Source organism: Toxorhynchites rutilus, chromosome 2 (assembly GCF_029784135.1).
Source record: "Toxorhynchites rutilus septentrionalis strain SRP chromosome 2, ASM2978413v1, whole genome shotgun sequence".
NCBI lineage: Eukaryota > Metazoa > Arthropoda > Insecta > Diptera > Culicidae > Toxorhynchites > Toxorhynchites rutilus.
The window spans coordinates 192,533,792-192,559,638 of NC_073745.1; the positions used below are offsets into that span (position 1 = coordinate 192,533,792).

Genomic DNA, 25,847 nt, shown 5'->3' on the forward strand with positions numbered 1-25,847 from the left:
ATCAAGCAAATGGAACCAAATTTCGCATGTGATGGTTTTAGGGGGCAATAAACGTTTCTATGGTGGTTAGACACCCCTCCCCCTTTCTGAGGTTTGGGGGAGGTTTGCCATACAAATGAAATACAAATTCCTGCATATCCAGAGAACTAATCAAGCAAAGGGGTAAGGGCAAAACTCGAGGAAGAATTATTTTATTATATTTTCTGTACCAAATATGTATTCCATGTGAGGGAGAAACTTGTAATTTACAAGTTATTGAAAAATCTTGAACAAGAATTGTATCTAAAAAAAATGTATATGACAGTGACGAGTGTTGGTAGAAGTACTAGGAAATTTATAGCAAAAAGGAGACTGTAAAGGGTCAATGAAAAGTTCAATCAATGAACAGTTCTGCGATTGGACCCATGAACGTTCGCTTAGCAAGAAAACGTGAATTTTTGAAGGTATTGTTAAAAAAAATCCATTATGGGCGGAACTAAGTTTGTTGAGTCAGCTTGTTCCACATAAATCCATAAACACACAAAAAAACTAGGTTACACCCATACCTCGCTTTACGGCCCCGATTCGTTCCACGAAACTTGGCCGCAAAGTGAAAAGCCGTATAAGGAATCAATTGAAATGGCTGTATTTCTGAAAAAAAAGTCATTTTTGGAGAAGAGGAAAAAGTAGATTTTTCGGGCCACCCTAAAATAGGAATGGGCACCTCTATTAAAAAAATAAAAAATACGGGTCCAATATTTTGCGACAAGGAACAAAACTACCTGGAATGGCATTTAAAAAAGATTTTTTGCCGTTATAACGAATCATTTTAGGCCGTAAATCGGAAACGTACCTTAATTGGAGAGGGCCGTTATAGCGAAATGCCGTATAAAGAGCGGCCGTATAGCGAGGTGTGGGTGTAGTTGTATCTATGATATAACCGCAAGGTTGACGTGGGACTACCGTTGGCTTAGTAATCATTTGTTTGTATTGATTGAATGAAACAGTTTACGAATTCAATAAAATTCTTCATAATTACTTTGTAAGTGAAAAGTTTTAAATCCCATGTTAGGTCAATTCATGCATTGTGATAGGTTACGTTTTTCGTTACAAGTAAATTTAATTTTGTAAGTTTGGCCGTCCGCTACCCTTTTACGTATGGCATGATGCCTCGGTCATTTCATTCATTCATCGTTGACTAAAAAAATATGTGAACTGAAGAATTGTCAAAAGATCATTGTATTTTATATTTCCCGTCATCGTAGAAAATGGATTTATCTTGATCATCAAACGGTCTGCGTAGAAATTCAGTGAGCAGAAAATATGAAGGCATATCTTTCAATGCAGTCTTGAATAATCAAGCCAAAACATTGTGTTTGTGCCCGCTTTTGTAGTTCGTCATAGGAAAACACATTCCGGAGTGCAAAAAAGGACATGCGGGAACAAAAGTAACCCCAGCTTGCATAAACTTGAAACTTGAAAGTTCATTCGCCTCTAGTATCTGAAATGATAATTTTCCCAGGCTCCTCAGTTTAGAAGAACGTGTCAGGGAAACATATTTCGTAGGAACAAAAACGATCCCGACTTGCTAGGACTAGCAAAGTGAATGACTGATATTGAATTATAGAGACTTTGAACTTTTTCAGTTCATTCGTCTCTAGCCCTGAAAAGGGCCAATGTGGACAGCTTCAATCCAAACTCCTTCTCGAACTGCCTTGACAATGCCACTTCATTATCAGTCGTTGAGTCAACGAGACGGTGCTTTGTATGCTATTGGATTCAGGACTACCACGACGCTTCTGGACTGAAGTGATGAACACTGGCGGGTAAATGCAGAACAGACTTTTGTCCAGGGATATTGAACTACACTGTAGTAAATCTGTTTTAATATGAAGGACTCGAGCCACATGGTGCTTTTTGGATGATACGCTTATGTCCGAATACCTCCACAGAAGTGGAAGAAACTTGAAATTTCGTTGGCGACTGTTTACTCCCGCCCCAATTTTTACGGTTTAAAAAACCGAAAAAGGCTCGAAGTTGGTTCATTTTGCGTTGATTTGCTTTTTTTGTGGCATTATGGATTTATGCGAATTACGACAAGTTCATGTGGATGATAATGATACAAATATAGGGTAAATTATGTAGGTTTGTCCAGTCGAAAATTTAATCTTGGTTTGACCTTTTTTTTAATGCTCCAGTGCGCTGAACTGTGTCAAATCAGGTATTCCAATGTTCCAATGAAAAACAATAAAATGTTTTTTCATGATTTACAGTAGCTTTAGAAGATATGTATTTTTACGGATTCACATGTCTTAAAGGTTTATAAAATCCACCTTCTATTGGTGTCAATGCGCCCCTCATTTGAGCTAACCAAAAGATGATTATTTGGTACGAATTCAGAACTTTTCTGGATTATAACACATATTGTAAACATCATGCTTACACACCATTCGTATCAGATTTATATATCTAAATCATGTAATTGATGCTTCTCGATGGGGCTTCTTAACAAACCCAAACTCGTCTTTGGGTTGCATGTGATTTTCATGAAGAAAAATCAATTTGCATTTACAAGTTGCGTGAAAACACCTTAAATCGGACAAACCAACATAATTTACCCTATATATTTTCACAATGTAATGCTGGTGATAAAATCCATATGCATGTAAAAAATATCCATATACCAGTACGAATTAGGAGAATCTCTTCATCAAAACAAATTCTGCCTCGAACCGGTTATCACAGGCGCCGCAAATCACTCTACTTCAAAAGCCCTCATTGTAACGGATAACTTAGCCATCGATAATCAATCAACAGCTATTCTACGCTATCATTATCACAAGTGATGCTAAAAATAGTAAAGCGTCTATTGAAAGTATTTTCCATTTATAAACTCCATATGATTCTGTTCAATTACGTATAAACTTGCCATGCTCTCATCAGCAGCACTATCAGCAGCAGCGTCAATGGCCAGCAGATGCCCGTGCACCTTACATTGCATTGTTCTATTTAAGTGCAGGCTGTGGTATCTCACCCTTCCACGAGGAAGTTCCAATCGCTAAGCAAAGAACCAGCGGAAAGCAAATAAAAATTGAGATAAACCAATAATTTATCACTCGAGCGTCCATATGCATAATGCTATGTCCAGCACATATCTCATGATGTCCTGTGTCATACATAGGTGCAATATCCTATCACTAGAAAACGTTGCAAGGGGGATGGAAATGAATGCAACAAGATTATCAGCGCGTCCTTCTCATAATTTTCCCCCATTACCCAGTCATGATGTAGCAAGCTAAAGTGTTCCTATCGAACACGTTCGTCATCATCCCTTCACTGCAAACTTATGAGGAACCAAAACGAGTAGTTTGTGTAGGGGAAATTTACAGCGGTATTAAATCGCCATGGCGCTCATTTTATTTCGAACTTGAACGGATCACTCTTTAATTATTCCGGATTTAACTATTTCTTCCAGTTCCATGGAATTTTACTATACCCCTTCCCCCGTTGACCACGTGGAAATTTCAACATTTATTGAAAAATTAGAAATTTCCACAAAATGTTTTTGCAAGTGAAATATTTTTTAAAATGAATGTTCATACAAATGAAACACAAATTTCAGTATAACTCGAGAATTAATCAAGCAAACGAACCCAAATTTGGCATGTGAAGGTTTTAGGGTGCAATGAATGTTTCTATGTTGGATAGACACTCCTCACCCCCCCCCCCCCTCTTTAGAAGGGGGCTACCAAACAAATGAAATACAAATTTCAGCATAACTCGAGAAATAATCAAGCAAACGAATTTGGCATGTGGAGTTTTTAGGGTGCAATAAATGTTTCTATGTTGGATAGACACTCCTTCCCCTTCTTAAGGAGGGGCTGACATGCAAACGAAACACAAATTTCAACATAACTCACGAATTAATATAACAAACGAATCTAAATTTGACATGTGGAGGTTTTAGAGGGCACGAAATGTTTCTATGGTGGTTTGACACTCTTCTCCCCTCTCTAAGGGGAGGGGGCTGCCATACAAATGAAACACAAACTTCTGCTCTAACTCGAAAAAATCAAGCAAATGGAGCCAAATTTGAGATGTGAGGGTTTATGGGTACGAGAAATGTTTCTATGATGGTATGACACCCCACCTTCCTATGAAATGGAGAGGGGGTCCCATATAAATATTACACATATTTCAACCAAACATGACAATTGAAAATTTTCGGAAAACTCTGAAGGGCAATGGGAAAATTCGGAAAATTCAATTCCCATATGTTCTATAATTACATAGTGACAAGCGTTGTTAGTCCATTTGATGTTTGCGCCAACGAAACTAATTTTTGTTCGATAGTGGAAATGTATTTTAATGTGATAAAACGTACTCCTATATCTTCTTCTATCTATAGAGGAACTGGTACAAATTCGGTACTCCGTGGGTAATTTGGTACCCACCCGGATCTCCGGCGGTAATGAGCGCACTCTGGTGGTGAATGAAAAAAAGTGTTCTAGTAATATAGTAACAAACGTCAGAAGCCAAAACCCCAAAATATATGTGTTTTTTGAAAAAAAAATCAAGTTTTGTTGTTTTCGAACCCTCGAAAAATTTTCATGTGCGTCTTTTGAAAAATCCTTAAAAATCGAATAGTGAGCCGATTTTTATTATTAAAGCTGATTTGGATCAAGAAATTGATGTTCTTCAACGAATTCGAGTAAGTGTATCGAGATTGTATCCACAAATTTCATAGATTTCATTCCAAAGTTAAAATTTGGGTAATTTGGCACCCCAATGTAAACATAGTGTTGATGATACACTATGCTAAGTATGGCATGCCCACGCAGCAACTACGCTTGCGACTTTTGTAAAGGCTTTTTATTCTTTTACTTTTTTAGTTAGAAATAAATCGAGTGAAATTTGTTGACTTTTTCTTGAAAAAATCGTTTTTGTGTTCCTCTTTGTTTTGTAAAATTGCCTGCTTTTTCGTCAAAGTTGAGTTAATTTACGTAAGATAGTGTACTTCCCTTCTATTTTGTATGAAAATGCCAAAAATACATTTTTCAGTGATTTCAGGGCGATTCTTTTTATTTGAAAAAAAATTTGAAAAAAAATGGGGTGCCAAATTTATACCCAGGCATCTCGGGTACTCGACTTTGAGTTGTTTCACTTTTATGCTCAAGGTTCGAGCCAAATCAAGATTTTTGAAATCGGTTTGCGGGGAAATGTCCGCAATCGATCCCTTCATAAGCTGACGTAATATGAAGAAATTCCGAGCCAAGCCAAGAGCTAAGTCTGAAAAAACAAAATGGGGTACCGAATTTATACCAGCTCCTCTATAAATAAAAATGGATCGCCAAATGTGTTGATAAGAGCAAAATTCATAGAGGGAATCATCCGATTTAGGGCTATCTCCATTCTATCATATTTCCTGTATCAAACATTTATTCGATGTAATGGAAAACATATTTTTTTGCAAGTCATTGAAAAATCTAAAAACGAGAATTGTGCCTGAAAATAATCTGATATTATAATGAGTTTTGGCAGAAGTCCTAGGAAATTTATATTAAAAGTAAATTGTACAGGGGCAATTAGAAGATGAATCAATGAACAGTTCTGCGATTAGACCCATGATCGTAAGTAAGAAAACGTGAATGTTTGGAGGTATTGATAACAAAAAATAAATTTTGGGCGGGACGAAGTTTGCCGGGTCAGCTAGTAACATAATAATGTTTTCGAATGGTTTACAAAAAGTGACTACTTTCTGGTCGAATTTCAGACTATTTTCTATTTATACAATAAGTATCTTTGGGAGTTGGAACCGACACTGATATTGTACAAACGCTCTTGATGCGGACTGAATGGAAAGAGCAGCAAGAAAAACACGAGACTCAACGTGTTATTATTTTTCCAAAAAAGACTAATTGGCTTTAATTTGATATGTCGATCATATAAATCGGCTTAATAGTTTAAAAGTTATGAATTTTAGGGAAAAACATTTAAAAAAAAGATTTTTCGAACCACCCTAAAATGGAAATGGACACTTTAAAAAAAAAAAATACAGGTCTAATATTTTACGACAAGGAACAAAACTACCACTTTTCACGAAAATCTGATTGTGAAATCTGAAATCTGAGTTATCAGACACAATTTCAGTACATGTTGTTTTCACCGCTTAAAAATGTATTACTGTATCACATAGACCACGAGCATATCTGATACGAAAAAGTGAATTTTCATTCATAATTGTTATTTAGAAAGTGTGTTTATTCCACCCGAAAATTTATCACCATTTTCGCTTCATGGCTCAATGTCGTCACTATCGAAGATTCGCTTGACGAAGCTGGATGACGTAAATATCGCATTGTACTATATTTGCACAACCCAATGGATTTAACTTTATCGGATTACAAAAATTCCACTTGTGATTGTCTTCTTAGAGGCGAATGATCTTAAAAATTTGAAGCCTTTTAAATACAAACAAAAAGAGAAAAAAAATCTTCTATTTTCGCTTCAACCAGCGAGCAACAACATCCGAACACAAAGATTTTGCCGACTAGAGGTCTAAGTAAGTCGGTAGTAGGTGAGGGCAAAAATTTAACACTAGAGTGCCCAAGCAAGTCATTTTGACTGCTTTTCAATTTCAATTGGAAAAATAATGATGACACATTTTACACAATCCCTTAAAAAGTTGTGACTTTTTGTACAAATTATTAATACGTTTATTAAAAAGAATTAGAGCCAGTTTAGGACAAACAGAGCCTGAAACAGAGAAAAAGTTCAATAAAGTTGTTGGAATTCGAACACATCCGTACACTCAAACTAGCATTGGTTGAAAACATTCCATCTTTGGCAGAAATAATACCATTTCGCGTGCTGGAGAGTCAAATGCGCAAATAATGAGCTGTTTTAAGGTGAAGGTGGAAGCTAGCCATTGTAGTAGTATAGGTAAAACCACGTGTAAAAATGGGGTAATAGTGTTTGTGAGAGAAGAGCAAAGCACATGTAAATAGATCAATTCACTTATCAGACTGTGTGGCGCTTCATTGACACGAGTCTTTGAATACATTTGAAAAAAAAAAATAACAATTCAATACTGAAGTTAAATGTATGAACGATATGTTCCGATGAACCATGCCAATTGCAAACATAAATATATAGAAGGGGTATTTTTGCATAGGAAGTAAAATTCTGATTATACGCGAGCGTAACATGTGCAAATTTATAACACATGCGAATTGGGGCTCTTTTGATATTAACAAGTTCTACCGCATAGTAACTCGATGCTGATAATTCCTCAATATTTTCCTTCGTTGGTCGTATTGTTTTCACATATTTACGTTGGAGAACCTTAACCCTTCTCTTCGTTGGCTGAGACATTTTGATTGAATGTAATACTTTTCCGTTTATTGTTTTTGATAGCATAGGCAGCCGTGGCAGTGTTCCGAGCTCTGCAATACAATTTTCTTACCCAATATTAAAGTTGCTAAAACTTACATTATAGACCCATTAAACGTAAAAATAATGATTGTATTGATATCAACACTATTTTATTCTATATTTTTTGTCTGGCATCAGTGTCGAAAAAATAACGATGCTTTCACCAATACAAACAAAACCATTGCCGAAGATTGAAAAACGAAAATTTAACTTTCAGAGCACTTGCTCGAGTTTTCCGACGTTTTTCACTATACAGTGCGACAGCAGATGAAAATTTAATATCTTGTGAGTAATCGATTAGATTTTGGTTGATATTACTTCATGGGAAGTGTGCGAAAACGATCATTTTCTTCACATAGTTTCGCGCAATTATTGATTTTCGGGCGAGGGGTGAGGGACGGAGATGAAAGAAATGAGCGCCATTGTGGCAGCCATTTGTGGCTAGCTTCCACCTTCACCTTAAAAGCTTAAAAAAGGTTTGTATGTATGGGAGCAGACATCTCTTTATTTTTTAACTTCATTTGGGATTGTGCCAAAAGAAATTCATACGACGTCAATGGGAATCGAAACAAGGCCGGCTGGAATGCCAAGCTGTTTCATATGACCACGCTATCCACATAGCTACTAGTGCTGTATATAAAAGCGTAATAATATTACACCTCATCATAGAATTAAGTTGGAAAATGTTTTCTAGGAGGGAGCAGAAAAGCATGAACGAGAATAGATATTTTTCTCTATCAGGGCAGTGTATTTGGCAAACTATGTGTCGCCTGTTTTGCTCGCTCATATTGGCTCATATTGGTTCTAGCATATATATTATACAAATGATATACATGTATTGGGGAGTAGCGCATTTTCTATTATTTTTCGGCTCATTTAATGTGATAAATCGGGATGCCACAACATGTGCTAAAAATTAACTTTGGGTCTAGAAATATTTTTTTCATCAGTGCAAACGGTATGGTGGTAAAGAAGTGCAGTTAGAATTTTGGTAGCTGATAGCTCGATTATCCGAGCAGTTTTCCGCCACGAAGGATGAACTCTCAAAACAGATGAACGCTGAAATTAACAATCTCAAAATGGAAATCAAGAAGAACCTGGAACAAGTTCATAGTACGTTGGAAAAATATGTCGCCTTTTAAACATGTTGTGTGAAAATGTAGATACTGTAATATGTTACAGTTAAATTCTGGACCGATTATTTATGTTACATTGCTTTTTGAACATGTTTGTTTACGACTATGACTAGTACCAATTATGACAATGCCTCCACACAGGTTTGTTTGCCAGGAATTGTATCAAAATCGGCATTCATTTAAAATAAGCTTTCGGTGTGCTGTTTGAATATGCAATGTATGCGTGCCAGACAAATGGCAAAATTTGAGGAGTTTAGCCAAATATTGAGTGTGTCTAGTGTATATGTTGTTTGTGTGTGTGAAACTTGCCTGAATGAATCGAGAAGTAATGATACAATAATAATTGATGGATATAACACTATAAGAAGCGATAAAGTTGGAAAACAGGTGGTGGACTGATGATATACGTGAAAAAATGTTTCAAGTATAAGCTTGCGTCGAAATACATGGAAAACATACAGAGTTTATTTTCATTGACTTATCTACCCTCAATGATATCATACTCATGGGATTGATATACAATAGGGTGCCAATAAATGTATGGGAAAAAATCGACCCTAAAATTTGAAAAAGTTACCAAGCAAGCTCCGAATGAAAAATCGAGATAACTATTTTTATTGGCACCCACAACCATACTATTCGTTTCGTACTACGGAAAAAACTAAGTCCCAGAATACCGATTTTTGACAAAAAAAAAAGTGATTTCGACGTTTCATGCAATTTTCAGACATTTGGCATTAGAAAAAAAAATTCGAATACCCCGATTTCCTTTACTGCTTGATTTTTCGATTTTAAAAAATCTCAAACTATGACCGCATTGCGCCGCTCTCCCTTAATTCCGATTGAGCTGATATTTTGCATAGGGTGGTGAACATGTTTATGGGGTAACTTTTTGAAATTCGAGATGACCATTTTCATTGGCACCCTAATATAAAACCATCCTGATCTCGACTGCTCAGAATTTATTCGCGAAAAGCTCACTTCTTTTAAAACTATACATAATAACATACTATTATTCGGCGATTTTAACACCAATCGAACCCCAAAAAATGAACGTTTTCATGCCACGCTCACATCACTATGTTTGTTCAATGTTGGCCAAGAATCAACTTTTTTCATTCAACAGGGTCTTCCCAGCTAGATCTCTTAATCACTGATAATTTTGAAAATGTGCTAAGATGTGCAGTGTTCCCAACATTTCACATCATGACATGATATATGCATCAATGAATTATGACGTACAATTGACAAATAAAGTATTTTTCTATAGAGATTACAAGATGATCGATCTAAATGTAGCACTCAGTAAATTTAATGATTTTGATTGGAACCATTTTTATTCTATTAGTCATCCAGATGATAGCACTAATCGATCGAGACCGTATGTACAGAAAATGGAAGTCAAATAGGAACAACCATGATTTTAACAGATTCAACGTTTTAAGGAGCACAGTTCATCGGTTAATTGCTCAAGCCCAGCGTGATTACTATAACACTCAACTAAGTGGTGATATGTCTTCCAAAGACTTTTGGCGGAAAATTCTCCGGTTGGGACTTGGAAAATCTTCTTCAAATATTGAATGCAATTTCAATCCAAATGAAATTAATGAAACATTTTTCAGAAAAATTATCGCCTATTCTGTTTGTGACCAATTGCAGTGCCAATAATCACAATAGCTTTTGTCGCAGACCGGTGCAAATAACCAAAATGGTTGATACTGTACATAAAGTTACATCGAATGATGCAGGTCTCAATGATGATGATGATGTTGGATTAAAGAGGCTTTAAACTTTTCAGTTCATTCGCCTCTAAAAGGTCTCAACGATATCCCCATCAGATTTTTTAAAAGTATTCTACCTTTACTACTAGAACCATTAGCTCACATTTTCAACAAAATTATTGACACGTACATTTATCCCAAATTGTGGAAAATGTCTAAAATAATTCAATCCCGAAAAAAGTCAAATTTAGCTTCCTTGGACTATTTGCGCCCTATTAGCATTTTGAACGCATCGGATTTTGTATATGAAAGAGGTATTAAAGGTCATAGAATGTAAGGGGATTAATCAAAAATTAAATTTATATTCAAAAAAACCAAAAATATATGCATAAAAACAAATTTTTTTTTTTGACTCGTTTATGAGGTACCGTCGAATGGGAAAGTTACTATTAGTAATATCCCGACAAATATTGCGAGTATTTTTGAAAGCTATGAGTCGTTCAACCCCTTCCTGTATTATTTAATACGTCATACATCAAGTGATTTCACTAGCCTGCTGAGCATTCTAACGCCCTATTTTATTGAAGTACACACGAGTGAGACTCGATGTTGTACGGGAAAGGATTAATAGGTTACATATTTCCACTACTTCCTTTACATAATACTTAACTGTAGCACAAATAGTTATTATTTTATAATTTATCAAAGTTTGATTTGTAGATAGCCATCAAATAACACCCCAGAACAATCTCAAGCCCAGCATTATACAGAATAACTATGATGTTAAATATTGGATAGAATGATTCTTTCAAGTCTTGCCAGATGAATCATTGCTGATTTTGAACATCAAAAAAGTTTTTCCATTGGAATTTCAACATTTTCGAAATAATCTCTTATTTACGCTGAGTAGGGGGTGAGAATGGGTCAAGCATAAAATTAAACATATATAATTAAGCTGCAATGTACAAGCAAGAATACATCAATACACTCACAATAATTAGCAATTTTCCAAATTCAACGCTCATTACATCGGCCCTAGATGTGGCTTTTTTAGAGGAATTGAAGGCAAATTTTTCGCACGTATAAGGAGAAAAGCATTTCCTTAGCGACAAATTAGCAGAAGCCACTTGATATCGATATTCCAGAAATGGGACATTTATCAGATTATTGTGAAGTCGCTACTAAAGAGCATCTCACATGTTCCAAGTTCACCAGAAAAAAAATGAGAACAGTTTTGAGGAATTCCTCAATTAGAAACGAGAAATAGTTAATAAGAGCGGCACACGGAAATGACTATTTATTTATTGTAGCTTAACGTTTTTATAACATAGCCTGATTCACAATGTCTTGTATATCATCCATTGCTTGGTGTTTTTGTGGTGCGGCTTGCCTGCGACCAACCGGACAGTCTCGCAGAAGGACTATCGTGATACTGCTGTTTTACGCCCCGACTACCAATCTGGACCGGGCAAAGATGCTCACAGCGGCGTCAATTCGCTGTTTCCGGGTTTTTGTAGCTTTTCTTGGAGACTGGCAATGGCCATTTGCCCCTCCCACTACACCCTAGACAGTGTTCACCTGAACCAGTGCAAGCCAGAAAAACGACCATTGTCCATAGAATTTCTGACCCGAACGAGTATCGAGTATCGAGCGACACGCTAATCACTAGGCTCACCTCATGAGCGAGACGAAGAAACTAAAGAAGTTTGATACCGTTCCAGGAACCAGCATCGCGACAGAAGACATCGTCAACGGCAGATTTAAGAAAAATCTTCATATATAAACATTTCCATCGCACTTCTAGATGGATTGACACTATTTTCGTAGCTGAAATTATCATTCAAGACACTTATATGTTGTCAAATTATCCTGAAATTATTGAGAAATTGGTTTATAAACATAATTCTTAATAGAAGGTAATATTCACGACAATGGGTCAAATTGTGACCCCCTCTAAGGGGTGAAAAGTGAAAAATTAATATTATTCAACAATTACCTGAAGTTCATCATCAGAGAACATATCTAAGTAATTAGAATTGCGTTTTACTCTAATTCACGATAGTTATTCAATAAAAAGTTCGAAAACTACCTTTTTTGACCGTTCTCACCCCCATCGACGGTATTAGAATATTTTACGTACATATTTTTATCTTGGTGTGTGTGTGTGTAGGTGTAGTGGACAACAATACCGAGAAGAAATGAAAAAATTGATTTTCTGTTCTTTTAAAGATTTTGTGGACTAACACATTTTTTTGCTAACTAGCTCAACAGCAAATCAAATTAACCTCATCAACCAGCTTTCAATTGTTTCCTAGAACTTTCCTGTAGGATCTTTCCATACATTTCTTCGTATTTGATGATGAATTATTCAATAAACAACCATCGCAATTTTGCAATTCTGTTACTGTGACAAAAAAATATTTAAATTTTTTGCATCGATTTAAAAAAAGTACCAACAACAGGATTTTTATAGCGCTTTACAAAATCGACTATAATTCGGCGAAGTTCTAATATTTGCAGGCAATTTTTTAGCCTAGTGTATTCCGTAAACATCTGTGAACATTTCATATTCATATTCTGTAAAAATTTCAATGGGACGTCTATCCCTCTCATCATATTCTCCAAATATCGTTCCATCCGACTATCATTTGTTTCGGTCCATAATTTTTTGAAACTAGAATCGTTCCCGTTTCAATAGGTTGATAAATATGAAAGAAGATAGTCTTTAGACTATTAGACTATTAAAAGAATACACAACCCCTCAACCATCTATGAAATTCACTAAGAAATATTCTATCGGGATCGTGTACTTGTTCGCTCTGTGCACATTAGACAGTTTTCGACACTAATTTTTTCAATGATGGCTTTGCAGAAGATTTTCAGTGAATGAATCGAATGCTCTGTCTCTATTTATCATCATTTTAAGGAGCGAATGTGAACCGACAAACGGCTTTGGAACTAGATATAACAACAAATCGAAATTCGATGTAATGTAATGATAATCTATAAAAAGTGAAAAGTTAGGACTTGCCTTTTCGCTGTCGGTGGTGTTTCCAGAACCGAAACTAGCCAGCGAGCTTCCGTCCTGGTCGTTATCATTCAACGTATCGTCGATGTCTTTGGACAGACGTTGGCCTAACTGCTTGCTACTGACCTTGGCCGGGGACTTAAGCAGCGAGAACGATGTGCCAGAGAAATAAGTCTCCTGTATTACCTCTCGCAATCGTTTCACCCACATTTGCTTCGTTTCCAGGCTGTTCGCTTTCAGTACTATACGATAATCGGAAAGCATTGGCGCTCGTCCTGTCCAGATTGCAAATTTACATTCATCGCCCTCAATGTGCTCCGTGACACCGAAATCTGAAACAAAACAAATTATGCTTTCGTGTTAACTAAAACTATAATGTGATTACTTACCAGACGTTAGAAGTTTGCTTTTATAGATGTACTTGACTGTCCCATTGGTATCCTTGACTTCCTTTGAGAACAGGATGTACAGCTCAAAAAGGAACACGTGACGCTCGCGGCCTTTCTTGATCAGAATCTGCTTGTTGTCCCACACAAGAAATGAATCCTGCAAAACAACCTCGCCAAGATTCTCGATCGGAATGTCACAACCTTCGAGCAGCGAAAGATGCATCACATCGTTGGCTTTTTTCGGCACATTCAACATCACCTCGAGGCCATCTTTTATCTCGCCCCGACCTTCGTCACAGCACGACTGGAGATCTTTCAGCAATAACTGATATTTGGTTATTCGTTGCACTGGCTTAATAAGAAAAGCGGGTAATGAATGTTCCAATTTGTGTTTTCGTTGAACTTCCTCAAAGTAGGTTCCACCAAACTGGACCATGTAATCATTAGATTGGGGTTTATTTTGACAGTAGTGAACGTACATATCGAACTTAGCTGCCCATGTTACGAAGCAATGGCCCACATCTTCAGGCATAGTTTCGTATTTTTCTAGCTCTCTGAGAAAGATTTTGTCATGGAATTGAAAGATATCTTCGACGTTACTGAACAGAATATGTTCTTTACCGAGAAGGCTAGGCGGTACGTTAACACCACTTTTCAGTTCGTTCACAAACACATTAATGCAGGTTTCGAGATCTTTAACATAAGTGCGCTCGGTTTGTAGCAGTTCTGCCATTATGAACTCTTTCTTCCGGGCTGATTTACGCTTCTCCTCATTCATTTCTTTGGGCACACCAACTGAACCAGAAACAGCAGCGGCGGCATTAAGTTTCGTTTCCAATGATGGATCGGAATGACGATATTCAAGAATCGACGTATTCGTGGCTGTGGACGAAGCAGACGATACGCCGCTAGACGATGTCGTCGAAACGGAAGTTGTCGACGATGAAATGGATTTGCAGTTAAGGCTACCGCTGTTACTATTACTACTACTACTATTATTGTCATCTTGTTGCTGTATTCCGGGTAGGCCAAGCGATTTTTCTAGATTTGTTCTGTACAGTTCCATCCGACTACTGAAGTCTTTGTATCGTTTGTCTACTATTTCGACCCATTGCTTAATCGAACTGGCATGTGCATGACCCTTCTCTACCAGAGAGTCTGCCAACTGAATTAGCAACTTGACACGTTCACGTGTCTCTTTAGCCGTTCCCTTGAATTCATTGTGTTCCCTGAGGAGCGCTTCCGTCTCCTCGCGACTATTACATAGTTTATTGTTTCTGGACGATAAATAAGCTTCACCCGTATCGTGAATCCATTCGATGGCTTGTTTTGCGGATCGCTCAAACAGCACAAACTGTTGACATTGATCCAAACGTTTTTTTCTTTGTGTCCAGTACTCCAGAACCTGGGTTTCCTGCGTCAACAGTTTGTCCAAGATTGATTTGACCCGAGACTCGCTATTCACAGTGGTTTTAATGTGATAAAATTGCAACGAACGTGCTGCATATTTAAGGAATGTTTCAGCGGTTCTTCTGGCCAGCGTACATGCTTTCAAAAATGCTTCTTTTTGTTCTTGGTGTTTGGAAATGAGTTGAACTATTTGCTGCCCTTTGTCGGTGGAGCCACCTCCCCCGCACCAGTCTTCCTCCCGTCGGTATTCCTTCTCCAAACTATCCAACACACTACACACCTGTTCGGCGGTTTTGAAGAAGTTCAACGAAGCCGTCACGAGCTTATGTCGCTCCTCAGCACAAGTGACTAGTTTTTGCCACTTTTTCGTGACCTCATCCGCAATATCTTTAATGCTCTGTGGGTCGTAATGGTTTGCATTCATGAGAGCATCGGCACGATATTTGACTTGCACTGCGGAGGTGTGTGTACGTTCGATTGCCACCTATCAATAAAACAAATTATTAAATTATCATTCATCGCTGCTAGCCAGTCTTCAGAATGCAACGCGGTGCTGATGTACTGAAGTTTTCCGCATTCACGTGAACCCTCACTCCTTGTATGCACATGCGCTCTGGTGAATGCACGCGCACCGATAGTGTTCGTTTTGAGGTTTGAGGATTCTAAGAGTCGAGTGACTCGGAAGTACAATGAGAAATGGAAAGAGCTCATTGCACCTGGCATTTTTTTAATTACGCCGATTCTCAGAATACAAACGCGTGCGATAATTGACTGTCACGTCGTGAAGCGACTCTCGGAATAGACCCCGCTATGTAGAGAATTGTATTAATCATATGAGTGCACAGTAAAATACGTGCCTCATTTTCCGTACTCATCAAATTCTAGCGTCCCGTTTTATTATCCTGTTTTGTTTTCGGTCAATCTGAGCTTTAGACAGCCAACGTAGTGATGAAATGAAAAATAAAACATTGTGTCCAATGCTTTTTTTTTTCATTTCATCGCTTTTTTTCTTGCGCTTGGACGGGGAAACAGATAAAACAGAGGAAACACATCTTACACCCTTGGATTTACGCCGTGTTCAAAATCCGGTCTCGCATTTTTTATGAGTTCGGTACACTTCGGTTCAAGAGGAATCACCACGTGTTTTTGTATGTTTTCTGAAGACTGCTGCTAGCACAAGTCGTTCGAAATTTACCTGAAACTGTTCGTGTTCCTTCCGCAGCTGCTCCGCTTCTTGGAAATTATTTGGAATGGAGAAGTTCGCCATCAACATTGATTCGCCGTTGCGTATCCACGAAATAACCTGATTTGCGTCATTTTGAAAATGACACAACTGCATCGACTGTTCCAACTTGATGCGTTTTGCTTCTGCCAAATCTTCCAGATCTAGTTCACGATCATGAAGAAACTCCAGCAAATACTGAACCCTCGTTTGAGCGGTTGTGTGTGGATCTGCCATAATCAGCAGACCGGACGATTCGAACAGCTGCATAAGTTCCTGGCCAGTGTTTATGATCTGATAAGTAGTGGTTTGCATTTGGCTGACCGATTCATTATGCAAACGAAGAACCTGCTCCGTTTTTTGGAAATCCCGAGAAACGTCCGTGTGCTGGAGTTCCTCCGCCCACATTTCAAGTTGGGAGCACACTTCTAGAGCATCTCGCTCGAATATTCTCAGTCGCAGAAACATGTCGATCTTGATTTTTCGAGCCTGCCAGAGGTTCTCCATTTCAAGACGATATTTTTGAATACGTTCCAGTGCGTTCTGTACGGCCGTTAGCGACCCAGAAGAGTCTTCCGATTCGATCGCTCTGAGCTCTTGCAGAAGCGCTTCTCCCTGGGCGATCGCCTGGATGCATGTTTTGATAGTGTTTTCTTCTTGCTCCTTACACTGCTCCAGCATTCGTTCAGTACCATCTAGGTGTTCATTAGCCAGCTCCATTGATTCTTCATTTGTCATTTCCGCATGCAATTGCTCCAACCAAGCGGAGATCTCTTTCTCGTTGGTATAGAATAACACCGCCAAATCGAGACGTCTTCGTCTCTGCTCGACACGTTCCGCAAAAGACGCTACATTCGTCTCCAGCTCTCTCACTACAGAGAAAATCTCCTGCGGGGCCACTTCTCCCGAACGAGCCAACTCCTCTGCAGCTGCCAGCAATTTTTCCGCATTACGATAAGTGTTCTGCGCTACATTTTCAAAATGCTCATGACTTGTTTGATATATGCGAGCCTTCTGTAGGCTCTTGCCTATGCCTCGATTCTTCCGCAGGAACACGTCACCGTGGTTCTGTAACCAATCCAGTACTTGTTTAACGTCCTCTTGAAATAGGCGCAGTGCCAACTTTTGATGCAAACGTAGCTTCCCGGCGTGCCATTTACTTTCCAGCGCCCGATGGTGACCAAGAATTTGATGGATAACGGCAAGCACATGTGATGCGCCTTCACTATAGTCAGCCGCCGGATTGCCTCCATTGAAGTGAGCATTGTCCTGAAATAAAAAAAAACAACAATTAGTAAAAAAAACAACTAAACATTCATTCTGATAACTATGCTTACATTTTTGACAACCGGCGGCTGATTACAAACTTGCACCAAATGATCCAGCTGATATAGGAGTTTCTTACTTGTGGAGTGAACCTCAGTATATGCTTGACACATCGCTTCATAAAGAGACTGATGGGTTCGAATCGCCGTTTCCAAGCTTTCCACGTTCGTGGGAGTTGGAATGGTAGCTTCGCATGCGGCTGCCCAACTGCTGACACTTTCCGTGTACTGTTCAGCTTTGTGATGGAAGGCAACCGACAGCGAAAGCACCGCTGTTCGTTCGTCCAGCGTGGTTATGAAATCTCTTCCCATTTTATCTAACCTGGTGGCTAACGTGCGAATATGTTGCGCCGCATAATGATTACTTTCAATGAGCTTCCCGGCGACTGCCAATATTCGATTGTTGCTGCTGAAACAAACATTCCGCGATGTCATTACTACGTGCTCGTGCTCCTCTTTCAACTTTTCGGCCCGCTTGTGGTTGTGACCAATCTCCACATAAGTCTGCTGGAAAGCATCCCGGTTGCGAAGAATGTAATCGAACATTTTTTCACAGTCGGCCTCGAAAAGGCGCAACTGAAAACACTGATCTAGCGTAGTCTTTCGATGCTGCCACATGTTCAACAGTTGCTGTTGAGCTTTTCGAACCGTTTCCAACTGCTGCATTATCTGGAAAGGGAGTTCACACCATGACGTCATTTATCGATAGTTATTGACAAAGTATTCTTAAGTTAATATTTATGTAGTTATGGGGCCTTATTATAGAAATGGAGGCGATAAGAATTTTGCTCGTTAGCCTTATTTTGCTATTATAGATACCGAGCAATTCGATAACATAGAGCGAGTGATAGCTATCGGTGCAGCTGTTATGGCGGATTTACATTAGGGAGATCTATAGCTATAGATGGATTTATTCACGTGAAAATAGGTGTAAACGGGTGAGAATAAATATGATACACTTAATCGAGGTATATATAACTTGAATAAATTCAGCATATGTAAACGCTTGTGAATTTCTCACTGGTGAGAAATCACTAAAGTTGGATGCAGTTCTACTTTAGGTGAATAAATTCACCGAAAATATGAATATATTCATTATAGAAGTTCACGCTAGTGTAAACGGTTGATGCGATTTCTTTAAATCTCATCATATTTCTTCACATGAATATATCACTAGTCTAAACCCACCCTTAGAATTTTTCGAGTTGTTTGGTTTGCTTGTCGCATACCTTCAGAGAATTATTTTGTTTGGTTTGCGTCCCTGATATTTTTCTTCGAGAAACATTTCAGAAACGCCTAAATATATGCAATCGCAACACATGAAATTCGAGCTCGGTACGAGATTATCTCGATTTACAATAGTGATACGATTTATATAATAGGTCCAATACGACTCATGTTGAAAATTGTGATGATAAGTGATTCTACTCATTCTTTCAAGTCAAATCAAATACAGATCGGACTCGATTATCCGGAATCTTAGAATTCTATTATCCGGAGTATTTTGATTTGGATTTTTTTTTATCAGAAATTTTGAATAATTTGTTAATATACTTTATAAATATGATTATTTGAACAAAATTTAACGTAGCTAGGTAGAGGAGGGGGCTGGAATAGGGGTTGTTCCATGCAACTAGTTTCGATTATCCGCAGTAGATTTATATACATCGAAAACTCCAAATTTAAATGAATACATTGATTGAACATTTAAACATACCTAATATGATAATTTAAAGAAACATGGATGTAGCTAGGATGAGCAGGGTCCGTTTAGTATGTTTAAATCCGGTTATCCACAGGGTATCATATATAATATGATCATTCGAATAATCAGGGACGTAGTAAGGAAAAGGAAAAGTTGCGGTAGGAGTGTGGAGATTGTTGCAGAGAATACAAAATAAGTGTTCTTTGAGTTCGCTTGGATAGTCCTTAGATTTATTGGATTCTCAAAAGGTGTCTAATTAGCATCCTCATGTGTTACGATATTATCGCAGAAAAGATTTGATAAAACATGTTTGTCAAATTATTATATATTTCGGTTTAGGAACAAATTCATGAGTAACGATGTGCATTCGAGTGCCGACGAAAATGGTCATCTCAAATTTACGAATGGAAATTTGGACTTCATGAAAAATATTGATTCGCTCGAAAGATACACTGTACAACATTTCAGCTCAATCGGACTTCATTTACTATTGTCGCAAAGACGCCATAGTTTGAGTCTTCCGAAAACCGAAAAATCATCCAAGGGGGGAAAATGCATGAAAATGCATGAAATATGAGTTTTGAGAAAAAAAAAGTTTATGCTAAATGTCTTCAAATTGCATGAAACGTCGAAATCTACTTTCATCCCTATTTTTTTGTCATCTAAACCCCGAAATTCGATTTTTGATAATGATTTTATGGTTTTCAAAAAACTTAAAAAACGCACAACCGTCAAGTTCGATAACATAGAGTAAATAAAGACATTAGTAAATAAAGTCCGATTGAGCTGAAATTTTGCATAGGGTATTTCTTCACGGGAATCAACATTTTACAGGAAGCCTCTTTCGGAAATTCGAAGGTACCTTTTCTCCAATACATTCATTACACTCTAGTGTGCATAATATGCAACAAAGCAAAAATTAAAAATTAACATTTTTCTCTAAAATATGTTTACGTAATTCTTGCAGCCGGAATTGTCTTTCCATTGGAAATCCGTTTCCTCAACCAAACTAATAACTTTTTCGATCCCACATAAGGCAGTTTTTCGTTTGGAACCCAATTTTCGGACTCTTCATCTTCATCATCCTGATGTAGTTCCAAAACTGATGAAACATTCACACTCTCGGCAGTCGAAAATGAATTTAGAAGTATCATAGAAATATGTGTTTAAATGCAAAACAATGTTGACTATGCCATCATCGATCAGGGCCTCAAACTCCACATTCTCATCGTGCACGGTTTAGTCCTGGTCAATCAATTTCCCCAGAATCGCAAGTATGCATTCTTTTACAACAGACAACGGGCTATCAGCATTTTCCATGACTTGAGAAAGGAATCAGCCGGTACCTCGTCCCGAGCCTCGGCTACCCGAAACATGACATCTCTAATGTTGATTCGCTTAACCATGTCATCGTACTCTCCTTGGCATCCAAGAAGTTCACGCATAAGCTTTTGCTTGTAGTTGGACATGGCCATTTGAATAATATTTTGCTACATGAGCTGTAACATGGCGATGAATTTTTTTTTCGATTTTCAAGACATAACGCTTTCCCTCCAGGGGGCGCCAGACAATTTCTGACTACGACACTGCAATATACAAATAAATCAGTGTGAATCATAGTTATTTTACGTTTACCGAGAGATTTTGTTTTGATTTTTTTTATGATTCGATTATCCGGAGGATTCTATTATCCGCAGTGAAAAAAAATCAACACTCCGGATAATCGAGTCCGACCTGCAATAAAATGTGTTAGTTCCAATGAGTATTAGGAATTAAGACAAGGCCTGATCACGAACGTCACTTCACGGTGAAAACGAATTGAACTGCATACAAACTGCATACAATTCATTTCGTTTTCACCTTAGAGTGACGATGCTCCAGAGCTGCTTGATTTTGAGTTATGATGCTTACATATGAACGGCTAGCATTAAACGGGGATTAGGTTTGTCAGCCGGCGAACTTTCTTACTCGTTTATTTGTAAGGACATTCAAGACTTACAAATAAACGAGTTAGAAAGTTCAGCTTTACGATATCGAAGATACACGTTTTGTTTTGTGCCGCGAATTGAACGGAGAAAGTTGATCCTCTGCTGACATTTTTGCTTTAAATATGGGCATCTCAATTGCATTTCAAATCAAGCCAGACCCCAAGCTACTTGAGAGAAATTGATTCGGTAATGTTCCTGCCAAAAAGATGGAGTCGCAACGGAACCGATTTCGAATAAACTTTACCGGTTCATTTTTCTGTGCTAACATTTAAATCCCTCGATCCCTTTTTCAAAAATACAAAATTTTAATGGAACTTTGCAATTGTTACAAATTTACGGCATGTTGACCTGATATAGATACCATGCCGTCATCGCTAGTTGTCTTAGCTTGCATTGTTCTGCCAAATAGTTGTCAATATCATAAAAGTTATAAAGAACTGAGACATGAACCTTAGAGCAGGCCCTAACCAATACTGGAAATTGTGTCAGGGAGGAAAGCGAGGGGTTAGTGCAATCGAAAAAACATACCCATTTTAATCGTCAAATTGTTTAACTTTTTCACTATATTTTCTGTTCGTTTTACAAGCAAAAAAAATATCGAACCCATAAACTTATTTGTTCTAATATTAGATGAAAGGAACAAGAAGTCATAATATCTTCCCGCGTTCCGACTTAAGAGCAGCAAATTTTCTGAATAAAAAATCTATATTAATAGACATCAGTACTTTCAATTGTCTATAAAGCCAATGAAGTCTATAATTCATTTACTATGTTGAGCCTCGCGTCGGTCCACACTGGTTCACACTGAATTTTCCGTTTGATTCGCGCCGGTCTCATTGGTCGGACAGCTAGAAAATGATTTTAAGAAAAGTCCTCTATCGTTACATCGGACTTTTGTAGGCCAGACAGAGAATTCCTCGTCGGATCTCTAGCTCGGTCGGAGCTCAAGTCGGAGTGTCGAGCCTGTCTAACCTATGGTTGACTGCATACAATTATTAATTAATTTAAACTTCGAAGAGCCTCTTCCAAGAGATAACACAAAAACGCAAACGGTTAGTAACAACTTCAAGCTAACTTCAAAATTTGGATGCGTTCCTTGGAAGTCCCACAATTCCCATTCTACACTTAACAAAACAATTAGAGGATCAAAATGCGAAGCCGAAATTTTTAGGCGGTTTTTGAAATGCTGTAACTTTGTGAAAAATCAACACATGGAGATGGGATGTGCATCATTTTAAAGCTTAAACTTTCAAGTTTAGGAATAGTTTAGGAACGAAAGTTGTGATTCGTTCACTTCGAGGGAACGCATATCATTTTGTGTTTCTGGTATAGTTTGCGATGAAATGCTCCTCCAATTATCTCCAAATCGTTAAGCCGATTTTCAATATGAAACATCAGAACTTACTGCAATATTTGCAGAATTACAGCAGATTTTGTAAAACACTATAAAATCCTGTTTTTGAAATCGTTGCAAAAAATTCAAATATTTTTTGTTTTTCGTCAAAGAATCAAATTATCCTTGTACATAACTTAGTGTGGTATTCCACATCCAACTTATGTATGTGAAGCATCGCGAGAATAAACTATCTGTTATTCAGTAAATATTCCAGCGCGTTTCAATTTTCCTAAGCGTTTTATTTCTCCAGTGCAAGCTATATCCAAACGGTCTTTTTCAAGACCAAAGTACCAGATTCATCTAATTCCTGAGCTACACTCTGTCCAATTTCTATAAGACCAGGTGATAATCCTGTTGCTTTGTGTCACTGTAAACAACAATGCTTCAATTAATATTCTAGCGTGTAGGTATTGGTGACTACCATACACTGCATGATTTTCATATGTGTGTGTACAAGCGCTGAGCGTAAACGAATGTCTTTGTATTTTTCATGTGTCAAGTTTCTATAAGACCAGTTACATTTTCCGTTGTTTTAGTTGATCAAAACCAATAAATCTGGAAAATGCCTAAGGGAAAAGGGCTCACGGAGTGAGAAGAAAGACAAATCGATGTATTTCACCAAGAAAATGTTGGTATCAGAGAAATTGCTCGACGGATTGGACGATTCCATCAAGTTGTGCTTAATTACTTGACGAATTCTCAAGGATACGGTAAGAAGGAGAGAGCTCCACGTAAATCGAAGCTCTCTGAACGGGAAATGCGGGAAATAGCTAGAACAGCTTCGAATACCTCAAAATGACTTATGCAAATAAAGCAATTATTCAATTTCAATGTTACTAGAGTGACAGTTCGTCAAGTTTTGGTAAAAAATCTTAACATAAAGAGGGCTTAAAAGGTTAAAGCTCCTCATCTTACACCATCCCACATCGAAAGATGTCTGATTTTTGTCAAAGCTCACATGAACCGACAGTGGGACATGGTATGTTGTGGCAAAGAATACGAAAAATTCTTCAATGTATAGGTTATCTTAACTGACGAGAAAAAAGTTCAATTTGGATGGTACTGATGGTTTCAAAGGGTACTGGCGTGATTTACAGAAGAAGGAACAGTATTTTTCAACCAGGAATTTTGGTGGAGGCTCGTGCATGGTTTGAGCGGAATTCTGAGCAACCGGAAAGCTCAAGATAGCTTTCACATCATTCAAAATGAATAGCAAAGATTACATACATGTTCTGGAATCCTCTCTCCTACGGTTTTTGCGTAGATATCGTCACAAAAAATTCATATTCCAGCAAAACAATGCTACTACTTATACCAGAAAAAAAACTAAGCAATGGATTAAGGACCAAAAACTTATTTTTTTAACTGGCCGGCTCGCTCTCCAGACTTGAATCCTGTTGAAAATCATAGGGGGATCCCTGTACGCAGAATCTACACTGAGGGAAAACGGTACACCGCGATTGAAGAGCTCAAGGTCACAATTTCGGAAACATGGAAAAATATCGAGAAATCCGTTTAGCAGAATTTGGTAAATAGTATTAGTTCGCGCCACGTGTAGCGAGCGCTTACGTGTTCTGACATGTCAGGACAAATCAATAGAAAACCCCCATTTTGTCTGCAACACTAATTGTCGGTTTACCGGCCGAAGCTATTGTCCATTACATTCCATCGCATTACCCAGCAACGTGCGTGAGCGAGAAGAATGGAGTAACAGCATAACAACGAACAGCACCTGAGCGAGCCGATCGAAGCCGACAGGACGAACATTCCACCAACTTTCAGACGAATGTAAAAGGAACGCAAAAAGGATATTCATCTGTTTTTCCTCACCATCAACGTGAAAGTGACGTGCATTTAGTGAGATATACAGAGAAACTTGGACTCCAAAAACTTATGTTTTTTTATTTCCACAGTTTGCTTAGCCAGAACCATTCCAACCGGAGTTAGTCCGGTTTATGTGCTAACAGTATTCCAACACTAATTCTACAGGGTATTGGTCGAAATGGCAAGGTTGCCAATTATTGGCATGTAAATCAGTCGATAGTTTAGAATTTTTCCTTGATAATACTTATAAATTTTGAAATGGTCTTTATAAGAGAAACTGGACAGCTGAAATTATCATACACAATAAATAAACAAACAACTCTTTCGAACGGAATTGATGTTATATATACTTTATTCTAAGCGTTCAACAATGTATAAATGCATCTTGTTGAGATTCTAGCTGTTTGTGTTACAACGAACTATAATCAGGGTGGTCTTATAGAAGTTGGACAGAGTGTATCAACATCGAGACCTCCTTCAACCGAAGGATCCGCCACTCCCATCAATGTTCAGAACAACCAAATGGTCTTTTTGATTAGACTGTTTCATGAACTGCTAGTAGAAGGAATTCGCACACTCGATCTGTTATTTAAGCTTTAGACAGGATCTCACGAAACTTCAATGGCTCTGATCACCCCATTGTTTCGCGCATAAATCTCCGTCGAGTTGGGTCTATAAACCCAATGAATACGCCTTTATATTTTACCTTTTCAATAAAACCATGAACTGCTCCATTCGATCGTGACATCGTTGGAGGGTTGTCGAAAGATTGTGAAATGCACTTCATGAAATCTCATTCGTTACTCTCCAGGTCGTGAAAGACTTTTGGACAGAAATTTTGGATGTAGACGTGAAGTAGAAGTGTGGTGAACTCACTTTTGGAATTGAATTGCTCGAATCCCTCTGAGAAAATCTACTGAGCTACCTAAGAAACGGCTTGGAAGAGATTTTTCTAAACTAGCTTGACAATTGCGCACGCTATCATTTATCACATCACATTTTGCCTGCTGAGGTAAGTTACTCTATCTCGTCCGGGCCCGTTGATTTGTCTTTGGCGACAGAAATACAGTAGAACCCCGATTTTCCGTGAAATAGTCGGGCTAGATCACCGCGTATAACGAAAATCGCGGATAATGCAATAAAGGGCTAATATTGAGGTGAAAACAGGAAAAAAGATACTTTAGCATGAAAACTATGTTTAATCAATACAGAAATTATTGAACTATCCATCTGTAAGGTCATGTAGTTCAGTGATCAGATAATGTGAAAGCAATGACCAAAACAAAAGAG

General features: G+C 37.9%; 1 protein-coding gene across 5 annotated transcripts in view; it reads right to left on the reverse strand.

Annotated features, from left to right (window-relative positions):
* The window catches only part of LOC129771361 (triple functional domain protein), a 143,784-nt gene that overhangs the window by 80,176 nt on the left and 37,761 nt on the right, over positions 1–25,847 (reverse strand). For all 5 annotated transcript variants that reach the window (XM_055774919.1, XM_055774920.1, XM_055774923.1 and 2 more), the window contains exons 4-7: positions 17,657–18,313; positions 16,293–17,588; positions 13,688–15,581; positions 13,302–13,630 (exon numbers count right to left, since the gene is read on the reverse strand). In XM_055774919.1, coding sequence (XP_055630894.1) covers positions 13,302–13,630; positions 13,688–15,581; positions 16,293–17,588; positions 17,657–18,313 — 4,176 coding nt within the window. The remainder of the gene's footprint in view (positions 1–13,301; positions 13,631–13,687; positions 15,582–16,292; positions 17,589–17,656; positions 18,314–25,847) is intronic.